The sequence below is a fragment of the Mobula birostris genome, chromosome 14 (assembly GCF_030028105.1).
Source record: "Mobula birostris isolate sMobBir1 chromosome 14, sMobBir1.hap1, whole genome shotgun sequence".
NCBI classification, from domain to species: domain Eukaryota; kingdom Metazoa; phylum Chordata; class Chondrichthyes; order Myliobatiformes; family Myliobatidae; genus Mobula; species Mobula birostris.
In genome coordinates, this window is record NC_092383.1 from 22,233,752 (window position 1) to 22,252,298 (window position 18,547).

The 18,547-nt window shown below is 38.9% G+C and overlaps 1 protein-coding gene across 2 annotated transcripts in view; it reads right to left on the reverse strand.

Moving 5' to 3' along the window:
- The window catches only part of atosa (atos homolog A), an 84,355-nt gene that overhangs the window by 19,372 nt on the left and 46,436 nt on the right, over window positions 1–18,547 (reverse strand). For both annotated transcript variants that reach the window (XM_072278220.1, XM_072278221.1), the window contains exons 2-5: window positions 10,869–11,053; window positions 10,496–10,701; window positions 6,946–7,071; window positions 3,993–5,571 (exon numbers count right to left, since the gene is read on the reverse strand). In XM_072278220.1, coding sequence (XP_072134321.1) covers window positions 3,993–5,571; window positions 6,946–7,071; window positions 10,496–10,701; window positions 10,869–11,053 — 2,096 coding nt within the window. The remainder of the gene's footprint in view (window positions 1–3,992; window positions 5,572–6,945; window positions 7,072–10,495; window positions 10,702–10,868; window positions 11,054–18,547) is intronic.

The window sequence follows — 18,547 nt, forward strand, 5'->3', positions numbered from 1 at the left end:
ACTATCCCTCCCTGCACCTCCTAAGTGGTGTTTGTGGCATACATGCATGCTTGTAAGGGTGTTCGGTTCTAGATGTTCTGTGCTTTCTATACTTATTCGAAATTTTAAACCTCCACAGTTACACGTCAAGCACCAAGGACCCTTTTACTGACATTTTTGTCAGTTACTTCTGAGCTGCATAAGTAGGAGAGAGGTAGGGCAACCTCCTGCCTGACTTTCAGAGGAACAATATTGAAGCCTTTTAGGTGTCCTCACTTGAGGCTGTCACTTCCTACATCCATTACTGCCTGCTGAAAGCAGGACAGCACCATCACAGTGACAGTTCTGGAGATGATTGTAATTTGTCCCTGGCTCCTTTCAGGCCAAAGATGGGAAACGCTCAATTTACCTGGTATCATGGGTAAGGGAGATCATTCAATGGGAAGTGACTTCATTTAATTCTCTCTGGTTCTGACCGGCAGGCAGCTAGAGCGATGTTCTTTGCTAAGGGTGCAGGTTTCTCTATGGCCCAATCTACATTGCTTTTGAACATTGCATTCCACTGCTGATCACATAGAATCAAAATTCATTAAACTCCTTCAATATGTAAAAACAAAGTACAACTGGTAAAACAGAAAATGCCGTAAGTACTTTAGCATCTGTAGAGAGAGAAATACAAATATTAATATAGATTAATGATCTTTCATCTGACAAAATGTCATCAACCTTAAATGTCATCAGTTTCTCTCTCCACAGCACTTCCCTAAATATCCAACTGGTGTACAACCACTGGTAGTGAATCATTGATGCCAATGGAGTGTATGCTGAAGTTATCACAAAGCCTTTATTCTGTTCTGTAACAGTCTGCTCTACCACATGTACTTATGCTTTAATGGCAACCAAATGACCCAATACATTAAAAAAATTCATCAGCAATCTTCCACAGCCTAGACCAAAGTCTTCATTTGAAGCACCTGCAGCACAGTTTGTGTGCAATTTTTCCCTCCAACAAACTAGATGGCAAGATTACACATGAACTCTGCTGCAGGGACCTAAGAAGCAACTTCTTCAGGCAGAGCTTGGTAATATATGGAATGAGCTGTCAGAGGAAGTGCTTGAGGTACAATAACAACATTTTAAAGACACTTAAGTACATTGATTAGGAGGGGTTTAGAGGGACATGAGCCAAATGCGGGCAAAAGGGACAAGCCTGGTGGGCACCATTATCGGCATGGACAAATTGTGCCAAAGGGTCTCTTTCCATGCTGTATTATTACTTTATCATTCAGACCACTTGCATCCTATGTTTCATTAATTGAAGATTCTGTCACTCTGCTATCCTCAGAACATTGAATCACAATCAGGTTTATTATCACCGGCATGAGATGTGAAATTTGTTAACTTAGTAGCAGCAGTTCAATACAATACATAATACAGAAGAGAAAAAAAATAATAAATAAAATAGTAAATCTTATTCAGTATACTTTATACTATATATGTACATCGAATAGATTAAAAATCGTGCAAAAACCAGAAATACTATATGTTTAAAAAAAGTCAGGTAGTGTTTAAGGGTTCAATGTCCATTTAGGAATCGGATGACAGAGGGGAAGAAACTGCTCCTGAATCGCTGGGTGTGTGCCTTCAGGCTTCTGTACCTCCTACCTGATGGTAACAGTGAGAACGGTGTGAGTAGTGCTAGTATCCAAACTGGGGCTAGTGTAAAAGTCTTTACCCTCTTGTTGTTAAGCCACCTACCAGGGTATTTGAAATGAAAAATCAACGGTTAAGACTGTGGTACAGGGAAGAAATTAAGACTTCCAAGCTTACACTAGTTACAGCTTGAAAATCAGAATATACCCAAGTTGGAGAAACATGGAATACTAGAATGAGGACAGAGCATATGGATACTATCAATTTCAATGGCCATAGCAATGAGAATCCCAATAATCTCCCATGGAGGATCAGTACATGCTGATCCATCCATTTACCTCCTGCTGTCTTCACAGTTCTCAACCACTGTGTCCTGCACAATGAAGGATGTATGGCAGTGCCATGCAATCAATTTGATTGATGTGATCGTCATGACAATGTGGCCGGCAAGCTGAGATAGGTGTATTTTGCAGCACTCCTGATTATGTGTACAGAGCAATATTATGAATGTGGACCTAACTGGTAGACATTGTTGGGAGCAGAATGATAACGGTGAGTTGAATTAAGCAAATGAGAAGATATGATACTGCAGTTAAAGACATATTCAACACTGAATCCATAATCTCAGAATTTGACTTGTACAGCTCCCTTTAAGAACACAAGCTTTTATTTTGTAAACATCTGGAAAACCTTCAGGTCTAATATTAAAAGCTCTTTTTAACTGACCACCTTGTCTATCAAATATGAAAAAGTATTGGAAACTGTCCCTCGTACAGTGTCATACTTCAATGCATTCCAGGTCAGATTGGCAATGCACATTTCCCTTTTTCAATTTATATGCTCAACCAATGAGGCGGCAGGATGCTACAACCATGAAAATGAATGGATGACACACTGTTGTTATGCTTCCTTCATCCACACCATGGCCAACAGGTACTTGTGCATCATGATCCCAGCATGGTTTCCAAGGCTATGAGTTTAGTTCTCATGGAATCCACTATTCTTGAATAATAAGACCATAAGATACAGGAGCAGAAGTAGGCCATTCGGCCCATCGAGTCTGCTCCGCCATTCAATCATGGCCTGATCCAATTCTTCCAGTTATCCCCACTCCCCTGCTTTCACCCCATGCCCTTCGATGCCCTGGCTAATCAAGAACCTATCTATCTCTGCCTTAAATGCACCCAATGACTTGGCCTCCAAGCTGCTTGTGGCAACAGATTCCATAGATTTACCATCCTCTGACTAAAGTAATTTCTCCGCATCTCAGTTCTAAAAGGACATCCTTCAATCCTGAAGTCGTGCCCTCTTGTCCTAGAATCCCCTACCATGGGAAATAACTTTGCCATATCTAATCTGTTCAGGCCTTTTAACATTCAGAATGTTTCTATGAGCTACCCCCTCATTCTCATGAACTCCAGGAAATACAGCCCAAGAGCTGCCAGATGTTCCTCAGAGTAACACTTTCATTCTTGGAATCATTCTCGTGAATCTTCTTTGAACACTCTCCAATGTCAGTATATCCTTTCTAAAATAAGAAGCCCAAAACTGCACACAATACTCTAAGTATGGTCTCATGAGTGCCTTATACAGCCTCAACATCACAGTCCTGCTTTTATATTCTATACCTCTAGAAATGAATGCCAACATTGCATTCCCCTTCTGCACAACCAACTCAACCTGCAGGTTAACCTTTAGGGTATCTTGCACAAGGACTCCCAAGTCCCTTTGCATCTCTGCATTTTGAATTCTCTCCCCGTCTAAATAATAGTCTGCCCGTTTACTTCTTCCACCAAAGTGCATGACCATACACTTTCCAACATTGTATTTCATTTGCCACTTCTTTGCACATTCCTTAAACTATCTAGTCTCTTGACAGGCTCTCTGTTTCCTCAACACTACCAGCTCCTCCACCTATCTTTTTATTATCGGCAAATTTAGTCATTTACCGAATAATCTGAATTATCTAATATTGGATTGATCATAGAAGCTAAACAATAGGATTGAACTCTCTTCCTAAAGACAGAATACAGACTTCCATTAGCTTTATTTGAGCTCAGGATGTTACCAACTGTACTTAAAGCTGTATGCAGACTTGTATGTCAACTACAATGAAGCTTTTATAAAAGCTAGAGCAACAAACGATCTGCTGGAGGAACTTAGCAGGTCAAGCAGTATCTGTGGAAAGAAAGGAACTGTCTGAGTTGCAGTTGGAAACTCTGCATCAGGACTATAAAGCTGTAAGTATGATGTTAACAAGCTGCTACTTCAGTGCAAGTCTAATTAAACAGCTTTTATTTGAGACCAACATAGATTTTTTTTGAAAACTACCAATATGGTAAAAGGTAAGGTTTTCTTACATTTTGCATTTGATATTCTCCAGGTCTTTCTCTGCAGTCTCCATTAAGTCTTCTTGGCATCGTTGAATTACGTAAGCACTGCGATGCATCACAGCTCTGGGTTTGCAGGTCTATCTTTTCTTGGTCTCGCTTTTTTGAACTGACAGTTTCATTTGTTTTTATTGTTCCAGAATGGTCATCAGAAATATCCAATTTATTGCATTCACTTTTAGTCCCAAATTTGCTACATTCTACAGAGTCTGAATGCCAGGCACATGAACATTCTATACTAACTGGATTATTTTTTGCATTGTTGACACTATTTTCAGAACAAGTGCCCGAGTTAAAGGAACAGTCTGATTTGTCTCTATTAAATGCACTGGCATCAAGTTCTGAAGGACCATGATGTATAGGAGTATGTAGTTTTAAATCAGAATTATCTGTAGAGTTCACAATGTTCTTATGGAAGGAACCAGAACACAATGACTCAACTTTGGATTTTTTCTCATTTACACTGTTGCCAGATGCTGGGCACTTCCAGTTCACTTTACCTACATAATTGATTTGTGACAGTTCGGATTTACCATGCTTATTTACAGTTCTTTCAGCAGAGTGTTTTGTTTCAGATTTACCAATGGTATCGGTAAAAGAATCAGCTGGGAATAGCTTTCTTCGTGTTTGTGGCTTTGGAGAAGCTGTTTTATCGTGTCCAAATTTAGTCTTTCTACATAATGTGATCAGAGTATCTTGAGATGGGGTTCTGGCCTTTTTTTTGTTTTCTAAGAAACTACTTTCAGTGTGGGTGATAGAACTACAAAGTGTTTCTTTCCCTGTACTTCTTGGGCTTTCTTCTTCAAAAGAGCTCTGCAGTAGTTTTGCACTTGTTGAACTTGACTCTTGTACTGTATTAAAATGGCTTCCAGAAATAGATGGAGGATTTTGATCACAAAAACTCAGCCGTTGAGCAATTCTTGCAATCACTTCTTCTCTTTCCTGAAGCAAGCTTCCTATCAAAGGGTTCATCTCACCCAAGGACATTCGAGTAGATGGACTGCTGGTTTGATTGGAATCTGTCACAGAAAATGACTTTAAGGTTTTGACTGTATGGGTTTCATAGGGATGTACCTTAGTTATTTCAGCAGTATTTGCCCATTTACAAGACTGAGACTTAGTCTGTGAACTTCTGATATCACATATTTTTTCAGTATCACTTAATGTTCCCACTTTGCTTGTTTCCGAGATCTCAGGAGAAGGGCATTTTCTTACATTTACTGAACTTGTTGGCAACAATTCATGGTTTTGAATAGCAGTGCATGTTTGCTTATTGTACTTTTGTTGTACTTGTGGCATGTTGCAATAGTCTTGCTCTTTTACAATGGTACGTTGATAAGTTTCCTTTTCTTGACTGGGGATATTTTTCCCATAGAAACTGAAGTTGGTGTGAATACTGCATGTCAGCAATGGGTAACTCGGTTGCCTAGGGAGGGATAGCACACTCACTTGCAAAGCCAGGCTGTGTGAAATATTAGGAACTGGAAACACGTGTTCAACTGGTGGCTGTGTAAAATTTAGCAACATATCTTCATCGGTTGCACTGATCCTAAATATTAAAAAAAGTCATGAACAAAAGCATTGGAATTTTGTTACACAAAGGATCATTAATGCATGCCATATCCATATCGAGCTATTTCATTTTAGCTGGGACAACAAAAATGACGGTACTAAAAGTCAGTCTGATGTCCCTAACATCCTGCTTCTTGCATCTTTTTAGAAGAGTACTTGCAGTTGAGTCAACCTCAAATCAGTGGTTAGTTCCCATGCCTAGAGCTTAAAGGCTGAACAGTCAAGCCACACTGCAGCATGAAACTATAGACGAGATGTTCCCATGTGCTGCACTGTCAGGGGTGGCACCTTTCAGATGAAATGTTAAACCATGGTCCCGTAAGTTCTCCAAAGTGGATTTTTAGAGAACAAGGGACCTCTACCAAAGAGACCTGGCCAAAATTTATCTCTCAGTCAATTTGCTAAAACAGTTTATCTTGCCTTTTTCATTTTGCTCCTACTTTAAGCGTGACTATACATCAAAAGTACTCAGTTGAACTTAACTGCTTCAGGACTTGCCAAAGTTGTCAGGGGTGGTAGTGAATGGTAAATTTGAGTAGCATTCTAGAAAGGTGCCGGTGCCAGTGGAACTCTAATTTATTTTAGCATCATCTGTATAAAAGGGGCAAGAAAGAACATAGGAACATGAAAAAGATATTCAGCCCCTTAAATCCACCGTTCAATTAGATTGTGATTTATCTGTCCTTTAAAATCCATCTACTTACTTTGACCCTAGGACATAAAAGTCTTGCTGATCGAAAACTTCTACAATTAGAATAGTGACTAAGGTTTATTTTTGCCTATTTGTATTCCTGAATCCCACTAGCTATGGATGGAGCAAGTTTCTGGCACCAAGCCATAATCTTAAAATTGGAGCCAGGTTCTAGATTCTTGACCAAAAGGAGTAGCTTCATTCTTGTTTACCCTAATAAACATTTAAATCATCTTAAGCATTTATAACAAATCATTCTTTAATCTTCGGTATTCAAGGGAATTAAACCTAACCGATACAACCTATTGTCATAACTCAACACTGGTAAATACATCCTACACATCCTTAAAGGAAAATAATTATTTCTTAAAGTGGACCTCTAGGACTCCAAATGGAGGTTATACAGCTCTAACATATCTGTAACCCTCTTATACTCCAGATCTCATGATAAATTCCACACCCATCAACCTTTTAGTTATTACTTTTGATTTAGCTATAAGCTTTTTAGTGATTCCTGTACTTAAAAGTCCTTTATGCACACCTGTAATTCATAGCTTCATTGCTACTTAGAAAAAGCTCTAATCTATCTTTCTTATATCAGAAGTGAAAAACCTAGCACATTCCCACAATGAACTCTAACTCTCTCTATATAATACTCACCGGTACAGAATATTACGTGGAACTGCACCTTGTGATGCACTCAGCCAAGCACTCAGCTGAGAAAAAAAGACATATGAACGAACAGCCTGCAGAAGACTTTTCTCTTCAATTAAACGATCTCCAGTTCTTAAAATTAAAAGATAGGAAACATTAATATAATTAGTTCAAAGTATTGTTAAAATGAGACATCTGTCAAACATACACACTATTGAAACACTATCAAAATCTAATATTCTCATTGGATACAGTGAAGGGAATGACAGTTCTTGCCTTTCTCAAACAAAAATGATAACCTTAATAAAGCAATTCTTCAAAAATAAATCAGTAATTTCATTTTTAAAATTAAAAATATAAGGTGTGCTATGGAGATACTAAAGAATGGACTGCAGTGAGTGACCAGGTTCTTAGTTTGTTTATAATAAACCATCCTCTTGACAGTTATTAAAAAGGAACTCCTTCTCCATTTCTTAACAAACGTACCCATTGATCTAAAACGAGGAATTTTTGTCATTACAATTGGATGAATAATAATGAAGCTCATGTCCCTTCCTTTTCAGTAACTCCAGTTGCAAGCAAATTGATTCTTATACAGTGCTGTATCTACACAAAGAAATTATAACTTAGCTTTCAAAAGGACCAACACAAACATGTACTTTGTGGTTCCCAAACGAAGGTAAGATACAATCTCCCTACAATGAAACCATAATACACAACAAACCACTTTCAAAAAATTGTGCATGTTTGCTGACAACACTTGAGAAAGAGAGTCTGCTTTCTCTTGGACAGCACTGAAGTTCTTGAGTTGTTGAGGCTACACTCAAATCACACAAGGGGAGAGTATTGCATTATACTCCTGACTTGTGCCTTGTGCTGGTGTTAAAGCTCTTTCACCAAAGGAAAGTGAGGTTCTGACCTGTCCTTATACCCACAAGATTCATGTGGCTGGTCTATTTGGGTTCCTCATCAATGGACGGCCACCAGGATGGTAATGACAGGGGACTTGGTAATAGTAATGCCGCTAAACATCAAGGGTAAGTGATTAAATTCTCCCTCAACATTCCCTCCCTGTTAGAAGTAGTCACTCCTCAGCAGCTTCATGGCACAAATATTACTTTCAATTTTCCATCCCAGGGCAAACTGTTGTTTAGATCTTACCAAGTGCTAGCATGGTCTGCTTCATTTGCTGAAGAATTGCAACAAGATCTGAACACAACAATCAGAAAACATCCTAACCTCTGACCTTATGGAAAAGTCATTAGTGAAGAATGAAGAACTGAGGAAGTAATAATTAATTTCTCCTGCATCAGAGGAGTATTACTAATAAAACATTTATCCAACAATGATGGTAAGATTGCAGCATTTCAAAACTGCTTTGTGCGCACTATCATCACCCCATCACTACTTATCAACAAAGCTCAAATTCTCTGCACCTCCCTCTGCAAATGGATTCTCGACTTCCTCACTGAAAGAGCATAGTCAGTGTTACACTCATGGCTGTGCGGCTAGGCAGAGTTCAAATTCCATTTCTATTAATTTGTTGATGTTGTTGGCAGGATCTCAGATGGCAATGAGGAGGCTTAAGATAGTCTGGCTGGTTGAGTTATGTCACAGTAACAACCTTGCACTCAACTTTAGCAAGCAGCTGCTTGTGGATTTCAGGAAGGGAAGTCAGGAGAATACACACCAATCCTCCTAAGGGGTCAGCAGTGGAAAGGGTAAATGGCTTCAAGATCCTCGGCATCAACATCTCAGAGAATCTATTCGGGGCCCAAAATATTCATCAATCACAAAGAAGGCGTGCAAGCAGCTCGATGTCATTAGGAGTTTGAGGAGATTTGGTATCCTCTCAAAGACGAGCAAATTTCTACAGATCATATTGTGAAGGATTGTAGACTCAGCCAGCTCCATCACAAGCAAATACCTTCTCACTATTGAGGACATTTTCAAAAGAGGATGTCTCAAGAAGGCACATCCATCACTAAAGACTCCCACCACTCAGGACATGCCTTGTTCTCATTGTTACCATCAAGGAGCCAGCACTGGAGTCTGAAAACCTAAACTCAATGCTTTAGAAACAGTTTCTACCCCTCTGTCATCAAATTTCTAAACAGTCCATGACCTCATATACATTATGTCACTATTCCTCTTTCGCACCATTATTTTCATTGTACTTTTTTATGGCTTTCACTGGACTGCTGCCACAAAATAACACATGATGATATTGGCAATGTTTTTCTTTTACAATCTTGATATCATATATAACCCAAAAGGAGCTTCCATGCAATTAAGATCACCAATTTCCATTTGATCTGCTGCTAAGACCCTTGAACTACTCCTTCATGAATAGAGTATTTGATTACTCCAACATAAACCTATTTCTTCTCTTAGTGTTCTCAAGGTCTTCCAAAACTCACCCGTCTCTGCCCATTTCTCTTAACATCCCTGTGCTTGTTAATTAATAAGTGCCTTCCAATTAAACAATACTTTGTCCAAGAAATACTTTGGTTGATCTCATCCAGGGCATTCCCCAGATCATTCTCAGATTAAAATTGTTCCACTACTATTGGCTGTATGTTCAATTACTAAGTATCTATATACCAAATAATCTCCCTAAACCCACCCCCCCCCCCCCCACCTCTGCTTCTATACTTGAGCCACATCTGTTAAAACATACATCTCTGACAAAGTCTTCGGGCACCAGCACTAACAGATCCTCATGGAGCTCAGTAAAATTTGCTTGCTAATACTCCTTGAAGCATTCTTTGAGATTAAAGACAGCAGATTTATACACGGATCTTTTCTTGAGGTGACTGAAACTCATTTAAGTTTATTATTTAACATGATTTCATCTTTTTTCTGTTGTTGTTTTTAACTACAGTGCTGATCCTGATCCATTACTCAAATTAACTGACATTTTACTGAGAAAATTATTTTCCCCAGTCTATAAACTAATGTATAAACCCTGGCAGTCTAAACAGGAGGATAAAGCAGCTTAGTGCAAATGCACCTGAAACTGTGGTTTGAACTATTCCAGTTATGTAAGCATCTGTACATTGGGATGTACAGCAATTAATTTATCTACTCAGGAAACCGCTGCATATTTTCTGAAACAGCATTTAGAAAAGTAGACTACAAAAGACAACTACCAGGGAAATGCTTTCTTAAAGGTGCATATAATAACAAATTTAATCACAATGTTTTAATAACTTGCAGTTTATTTTATATATGGATTATGAAACAATTTATCACATTGAAGATTGTACCAAGATTGTATTTCTACTTATAACAGATTCTGAGTCTTTTACTTATTGTGAAACAAAATGATTAAAGTCGACAGCTATAGTGTGCTGCATCTAAACAAATTCTAACAAATACATGGCCTGTAAACTGATTCTTAGATTCAGACAATGGTGTCTGTATTTATGCTCTTTGTTTCAACTGTAGGCATACTCATTAATTTTACAAGACAAAAGGAGGAAAAATATATTAGATATCTGTTAATTTTATTGACTTTTTTAGTATTGCATTATGCTGAAGAACAAAGACTTACTGTTTGGGAACTGGCTGTAAAGACCACCTTTCCAGCAGCAAAGCATCCTGTTTGATAGCAGGGTCGTTTATATCACTCCCCTCTGTGGATGGACCGTCAGCATCACTATAGCAACAGTCAGGAAGCAACATCACTTCAACCATGATGGAAGTATTATTCCTCCACAGAACCAAAACCTGAGATCTGGTCTTTCTGGCCTGGTAACACTGTCAGAATACATGTGCAAAAAGAAAGGAAATTATCAAAAGAATATTTGAAAGACAACTTTTTCCAGAACTAAAGCCACAAATCTTATAATTCTGCATCATTATATATGATTTTCTTCAGTTAAAAAGAAAATAGAACCCAGTAAAAATTTTATTTCCAGAGGTACCTGCGGCACTTTTTCAGTGCATTCGTGTTTTGTACTTAAGGACTGTCCAAGCTGTGCTGGAGGGCAATGAAACCCTTCTATACGACCTTTTGCCGAGCATTCTGGTGTACGACCCTCTGTGATCAACAACGTCAGAGAAAGCAAGAACTCCTCTGCATCATATTCAAAGTACTCATCTATTGTATCTGTAAAGAAAGAAAGAGAATCTACTTAATGCACAAGATATCTATATAACTCTTTTATTAGTCATCAGTATCTTATTACGTACAGATGCCTATACACGAACAAACTCAAAATACTAAATAATGCTCACTGCTGTAAATGGGAGTTCAGCAAGTTCTTGAAACTCTGTAAACACAAAACACTAAGTACATATAACAATATTTAATAAGTAGTGCAAATAGAAAGGGAAAAAATACTGAGGTAGTGTTCGTGTGTTCATTGTCCATTCAGAAATCTGATGGCTGAGGGTAAGAAGCAGTTCCTGATAAGTTGAGTGTGTGTCTTCACGGCTCCTGTACCACCTCCTTGATGGTAGCAATAAGAAAAGGGCATGTCCTGGATTATTTGTGTCCATGTCAGCTATTTGTGACAATTAAAACCACCAAAGATATTTTCCTGGAGCTCTTTAAAATAAAAAAAATACAAGTCTTACTAACGTATTTCTTTACCATATTCCACTTCAGGTAACATTTAGACTTTACTGTTAGTAGAAAATGGAAGATGTAAATACGATCAATCATAAAAACACTTGTTTCTTCTTTAAATGCAATAATACCTACATCCCATCACACACAGGGAAGGATTCATGCTGAACATATACAGTGGGTCCTTTGTTACCAGCTGATACCAAACCTAGCCAATAATTAGCAGCAGGAATTAAAATTCAGCACTTCATGGCGATTACAACTGCAGCTGTCAGTATACATGTTGCAGAGCATTTTTTTAACTGTAAATTCTACCGTGCCAACAAACTACAGCACCATTTTTTGCGGCCATAATGACTTATTGAGCAAGGTAGATATTTCACAATTTCTGTAATCATTAAAATAAACAAAATATGAACAATTGTGTTTCTGTGGAAGGCATCATCCAAGGAAGCATATTTTCAGTTCAATTTGTAAGGAGTAAAATTAGAAATATATTTCAAGAATTATTCTAAGAGTTTTTCAAAAATCCATTAGAACAACTAAAGTAAGTTGCCACAGTATACAAATTTTCTATACTGCTTTTTTGGATAGTCCAAGCATCTGACCAATAACATCTTATGAAGTACAGACCATAAACAGTCACAGTACAATGGTATTCAATCATGGCAAGATGTTGTGTTATCACTAACAGTGTGTGAAGATTGTTAAAATTTTTCAAAAACATTTTACCCAATGGCGATATCTTGGATTATATATTTCTTACATTTCATCATGAAGACCATTTGGCCCATCGAGTCTGCGCCACCATTCAATCATTGGCTGATCCTTTATCCCCCCCTCAGCCCCACTCCCTGTAACCTTTGATGCCGTGTCCACACAAGAACCGATCAAGCTCTGCCTTGAATACACCAATGACTTGACCTCCACAGCTGCCTATGGTAATAAATTCCACAAATACACCACCCGCTGGCTAAAGAAATTTCCCCGCATTTGTTTTAAATGGACACCCCTCTATCCTGAGGCTGTACCCTCTTGTCCTAGACTCCCCCTTCCAAATCTACATCCTTTCCAAATCTACTGTGTCTAGGCCTTCCAAAATTCAAAAGGTTTCAATGAGACCATGGTGTCTTTTGAAGCTCCAATTTCAGTCATTTGGTCAACTCTGTAATGTGCCCTCCATGTCTGAAAACCCTGGCTTCATTTATTCCCACCCTCTTCCTTTAAGCTTTTGGGTGACCAGCAGGTCAATCTGATTCCCAGCTGTTAATTTAGTGATTGAGATACTGCATGAAGTAGGCCCTTCCAGCCTAACATGGGACAAACTACAATAACTAATTAACCAACCAACTAGTACATCTTTGGGTGATGGGAGGAAACCAGAGCACCCAGAGAAAACCCACGCAGTCACAGGGAGAACATACAAATTCCTTTTAGGTGATGGCAAGAATTGAATCCGGGTTGCCTGTACCATAAAACACTATGCTAACCACTACGCTACCGTGCCGCCCTATATCAACAGGATCCAAAAATTGTGTTATTCTGTTGCTACTTCTGATTTGCCACAATTCCTTACAAAATTACTGTCTAAAGAGCATTAGTCTTGGCTTGTTTATTCATAAGATGATGGTGGGTTCAAGCCCTATTCCTCACACTCAACCAATGCTAACATTCTAGAGGCACACAGGAGGAAAGGTGGTGATTTTTCTTTGTACAGGAATTACCTGTTCAGCCAGACATTCAAGACTCAAATTTATTTATCACATGTACATCAAAGCATACAGTGAAATGCATTGTTTGCCTTAAGAACCAACACACCCAAGGGTGTGCTGGAGGCAGCCAGCAAGTATTCCAACGGCAATGTAGCATGTCCACAGTACTTGGCGGAACAACATGGAACACAACAAACAACAAAAAGTAAGCCCCGTTCCCCTTCTTGGTGCGGATTAAGGCCAGGGACAGGGAAAGCGGTGAGGAGTGAGTCAATAAGTATGATAGGTCAGGTCAATGGCAAAAGGAGGGGAATGTGGGTGAAGTGTTGCTTTGTTCTTGGGGGGTCAACGTGTCTTGAGTGTGGAGTGAGAAAGCCATGACACAGAGAGGGCTTGGGATGTTAGTGGGATCAGAGAGTAGGGCCTACCTTTGGGTTAAGGTTGGGATGGAAAATGAGACTAACTGAATCAAAGTAAGGGCCCACACATAGGATCCAATCCAGCACCTCTTCAAAGAAACGCAGCTTGTACCAAGCCATGTAAGCGCTCTATGCAATGTTCTAAAAGAAGCCTTGCATAGGGAATGACATCATTCCAAATGCAACTGAAGCAGAATTTATTTAAATTGTGCAAGAATGATTGTAAGACCCTAATTATATTTCTGGATTGATGTTAGAAGGTTCTAAAAATTGTTGTTATGGTGTTTCACTCCAGTGAAAGCTAAAAATATCTTGACTCAACTTGCTTCTTTATTAGCCTTAGTTTTGTGACAGAAAGAATAACAAGAATAAAGGAGTTCTATGAATAGGGGGTGCAGGCCAGAACAGATTAAATGATGGAAGTGGTGTTATTGTTAACTGAAAGAGGAACTGTAAATAGGAAATGACAAATGAAATTTAAAATACCGAAAGTGAGGTAAACAAAAATACTGGAAATGTGAAAAACAATCTGGAAGGGCTGAATCTGAAACAATTGATGTCCTGTAATTTGTTTAATGAGTCATGTTGCATGAGGTGCTGGTACCTGAGCTTATATCCAGCTTTGCTGGAACAGTCCAGAGTTTTTAAAGAAACTTGTAATTGGAAGTTAAAGGTCACCCTAGTAAAGTGAACAGAGCCACTCTGCAAAGCAGTCAATGTTCTCCTTCCCAGGTAGGGTAGACTATATCATGAGCAGCAAATGCAATGTGCTAAATTGGAAACAATAACAGTACAACAAAAATAAAATTCACTGGAATGATTGTTTATATATTGGGAAGTGGGGAGCTAAAAGGGGCTTGTGCCCTATCTCTTGCGGTTGCATGAAAAAGTGGCGTACATTGGTAATAGAGTCAGAGCATCACAGAAGGGAAAAAACCCTTTTGGAATGCTGAAAGGAGAGGAGAGCAGAAGGCTAAAAGGGTAAAGGAGAGGAAAAAGTGTCTGAGGCTGGCATGCTGGAAAAAATGAATTATATTAAATTATATTGGTTATATAATAGATAAGACTCTAGCTGGTTGCACCACTATCTGGTATGGAGGGGCCAGTGCACAAATTCGGAAAAGTCTGCAAAGAGTTGGAGAGTCAGCCAGCTCCATCATGGGCACTAGCTTCCCCATCATCAAGGAAATCTTCAAAAGGTGATACCTCAAAAAGGCAGAATCTATCATTAAGGACCCCCACCAACCAGCACATGCCCTCTTCTCATCACTACCATCAAGGAGGTATAGAAGCCTGAAGACAAAAAATAACATTTCAGAACACTGTGTGTGTGTGTGCGCACGTGCGCACACGCGCGCGCATGCGTGTGATGAAAATTTACATACATATTTTATGTATTGTGCTGCTGCTACAAAACAACAAATTTCATGATATGCCAGTGATAATACACCTGATTCTGATTCTAATTCAATATTAGATTTCCACATTCTGTTAAAAACTGAGCAAGTATTCCACAGAAAAAAAAATCACTCATGTTAACTTTTTCTTTGGTTTACTTATATTCAAAATAAAATTCCTTGGGCTCAGTTAAAGTTTGTCATGAACTAGGGTAGCTGCATTAGTATCAAACTGTAAAGAGTAAATATAAATGGTTTGAAAAATCATTCTTTTCAGTGATATACAATAGACTATGTGCAATACAATGGTGAAGTTAATGGCATTAAATAAAAGGAAAGTGAAATTTGGTAGTTGGAGCAGGAGTGGACTTACTTCATCATTCGATAAAACAATGTATGATTTGACTGCAGCTTCAACTCCATATTCCTATCTACCCACAGTAATCTTTCAACCCATGTTTATTAAGTATCTACCTAGCCCTGGTTTAAGAACATCAAAATAGTCAACTTCCACCAACATCCGCGGAGTTCAAATGACTTATGGCACTCAGAGAGAAAAAAAATACATCTTCCTTCTTAATAATAGGCAACACTTTGATTTCTTTCTGTGTTCTCCCACAAAAGAAAGCACCCTCCCCACATCCACCCTGTCACGACCTCTCATGATCTTGTGCTGATTCAAGTTACTTTTAAACTCCAGCAAGTTCAAGCACAGCCTGCCAATTCCACGTATTAGTCCAATAAGCGTTTGCTAAACTGCCTCCATTGTATTAACATCCTCCCTTAAATAAAGAAACCAATACTATACTTGTACTCCAGATATGGTCTCACCAGTGCCTTATTGATTGGCCTTATCTCAAACAATAATGAGGTGGCCTACAGGGAAGAAGTCATCTCTCTGACACAGTGGTGTCAAGAAAACAACCTCTCCCTCAATGTCGCAAAATCAAAGGAGCTAGTTGTGGATTACAGGAGGAATGGAGACGGGCTAACCCCTATTGACATCAATGGTTCTGGGGTTGACAGGGTAAATAGCTTCAAGTTCCTTGGCATCCACATCACCGAAGACCTCACGTGGTCTGTACATACCAGCTGTGTGATGAAAAAGGCACAACAGCACTTCTTTCACCTTGATGGTTGAGGAAGTTTGGTATGTGTCCCCAAATTCTAAGAACTTTCTACAGGGGCACAATTGAGAGCATCCTGACTGGCTGCATTACTGCCTGGTATAGGAACTGTACCTCCCTTAATCGCAGGACTCTATAGAGTAGAGCTCGCCAACCCGTCAATCGCGATTGACCAGTCGATCTTTGAGACTTTACCAGTAGATCCCAAAAAAAAATCAAAAATAAATACACAAATACTGTTGTAATGTGAGCATTATAAAAATAAGTAATACTAATTAGGATAATGGTAATATAGCAATACTTTCACTACTGAATGCTGTTTGTAAAGAGAGATTGTTTCCGGGTTGCGGGGTTTTAGTTCCGTTCTTTCTGCCCAGTGTGCATGTGTGTAGCTCCCCCGCCATGCACCGCGTTTTCAGCGTAGCGTCTGCTGCATCAAAGTGACCAATTAGATTAGATAAGAGTACAGACTGTTGCAAACATCAATATACGGCACTCGCTCGTGCTATCCTGATAGCATGGAGGAGGCTCCACGAAAGAAGGCAAAAACGTACAAATTCCATCCAGAATGGGAAGAGGAATTTCTATTTACCTTGGTGAAAGACAAGTGTGTATGTATGTTATGTCACCAAACACAAGCACTGACTAAAAGAGGGAATCTGGAGTGGCACAACAACAACCACCAGATATTTAAAGACACCTACCCTTCAAAGACTGCAATTCATGCCAGGAAATTTGAGGAGCTGAAATCGGGGTTGAAGGCCCAGCAATCGTTTTTCACAAAACATGCTGCTCAAAATAAGGCTGCTATTGAAGCAGCATTTCGCGTAAGTCACCTTTTGGCTAAACACAAGAAGCCTTTTACAGATAGCGATTTATTCAAGAAAGCAATGGCCATTACCGCAGACACTGTTTTTAATGACTTTAAAAACAAAAACGACATCACAACCACAATGCATAATATACCGCTTGGCCCTGCAACAATGACAAGGAGGGTAGAGTCATTGTCAGAGGATGTGGATCGACAAGTGTTAAAGGACTTGTCACTCTGTGAATATTTTTCACTACAGTTTGATGAATCCCAGGATGTAATGCAAACAGCTCAGCTTGTTGTATTTGTCAGAATGGCTTTCCAGGATTTTACAACAAAGGAGGACTTCCTCACTCTTTTACAATTAAAGGAGAGAACGCGAGGTGAGGATATTTACAATTAGTTTAAAAAATATGTCCGTGAAAATGACATCCCCATTCATAAACTGGTGGCAATTACTACTGAAGGGGCCCCAGCAATGCGCAGTGTGCGCGTTGGTTTTATAGCACTAAAAGTCAGTGCCTACTTCGGGTGTCTTACTGACAAACATCTCACAGACTGTCTCAGACTGGCTGTCTGTAGCTATGAGCCAAATTTCAGGGAACGAGCAGAAAGTATTCAGCCCCAGTCATCACACTGGGTGCAACAGTCAAGTTTTATTCATTTATTTTTCGTATTGAAATAAAATTAAATAATGAAACTTAGAATTAAAGGTGTGAAGTATTGTAATATTCTTGAAGAAAGACAGCTATGGCCTGTTTGATATGCTAGTTAGTGTTTTCTTGTTTGAATTAATTTGAAAGTTTGACAAAAGGATTTTGTGTAATTCAAATTAGCCCAAATAAAAGGCCTCAAATTGGAAGTACAATCTAAGCTGTTTTTTCTCTAAACGATTTAGTAGGTAGATCTTGCCTTTCACTAAGGTCGAGGTAGGGGATCTTGGGCTTAAAAAGGTTGCTGACCACTACTATAGAGAGTGGTGCGGACAGCCCAGCGCATCTGTAGTTGTGGACTTCCCATGATTCAGGACATTTACAAGGACAGGTGACTCAAACCATTCCAACCATAACTATTCCAGCTGCTACCATCCGGGAAGCGGTACCACGGCAGAAAAGCCAGGACCAACAAGTCCGGGACAATTTCTTCCACCAGGCCATCAGACTGATGAACTCACGCTGATTTGAGTGTACTCTATATTATACTGACTGTTCTATTTATTATAAATTATTACAAATTACCATGATTGCACATTGCACATTTAGATGGAGACGTAACATAAAGACTTTTACTCTTATGTACAAGAAGGATGTAAGAAATAAAGTCAATTCATAAAGCTTTTCATCTTTGTATTCAACTCCTCCAACAATAAACAAAAACTTCGTTAGTTTTCCATTTACTTGCAAAACTTGCATACTAGGCTTTCACAAACAAATCATGCACCTACCTTTGCATCTCAAAGCTCTGCAATTTTTCATCATTTCAACAGAATGTTTTTTATTACTATTCCTGCCAAAATAGATGACTTTATGGTTTCCTGTTATGTTTCATTTGCTGGATTTTTGTCCA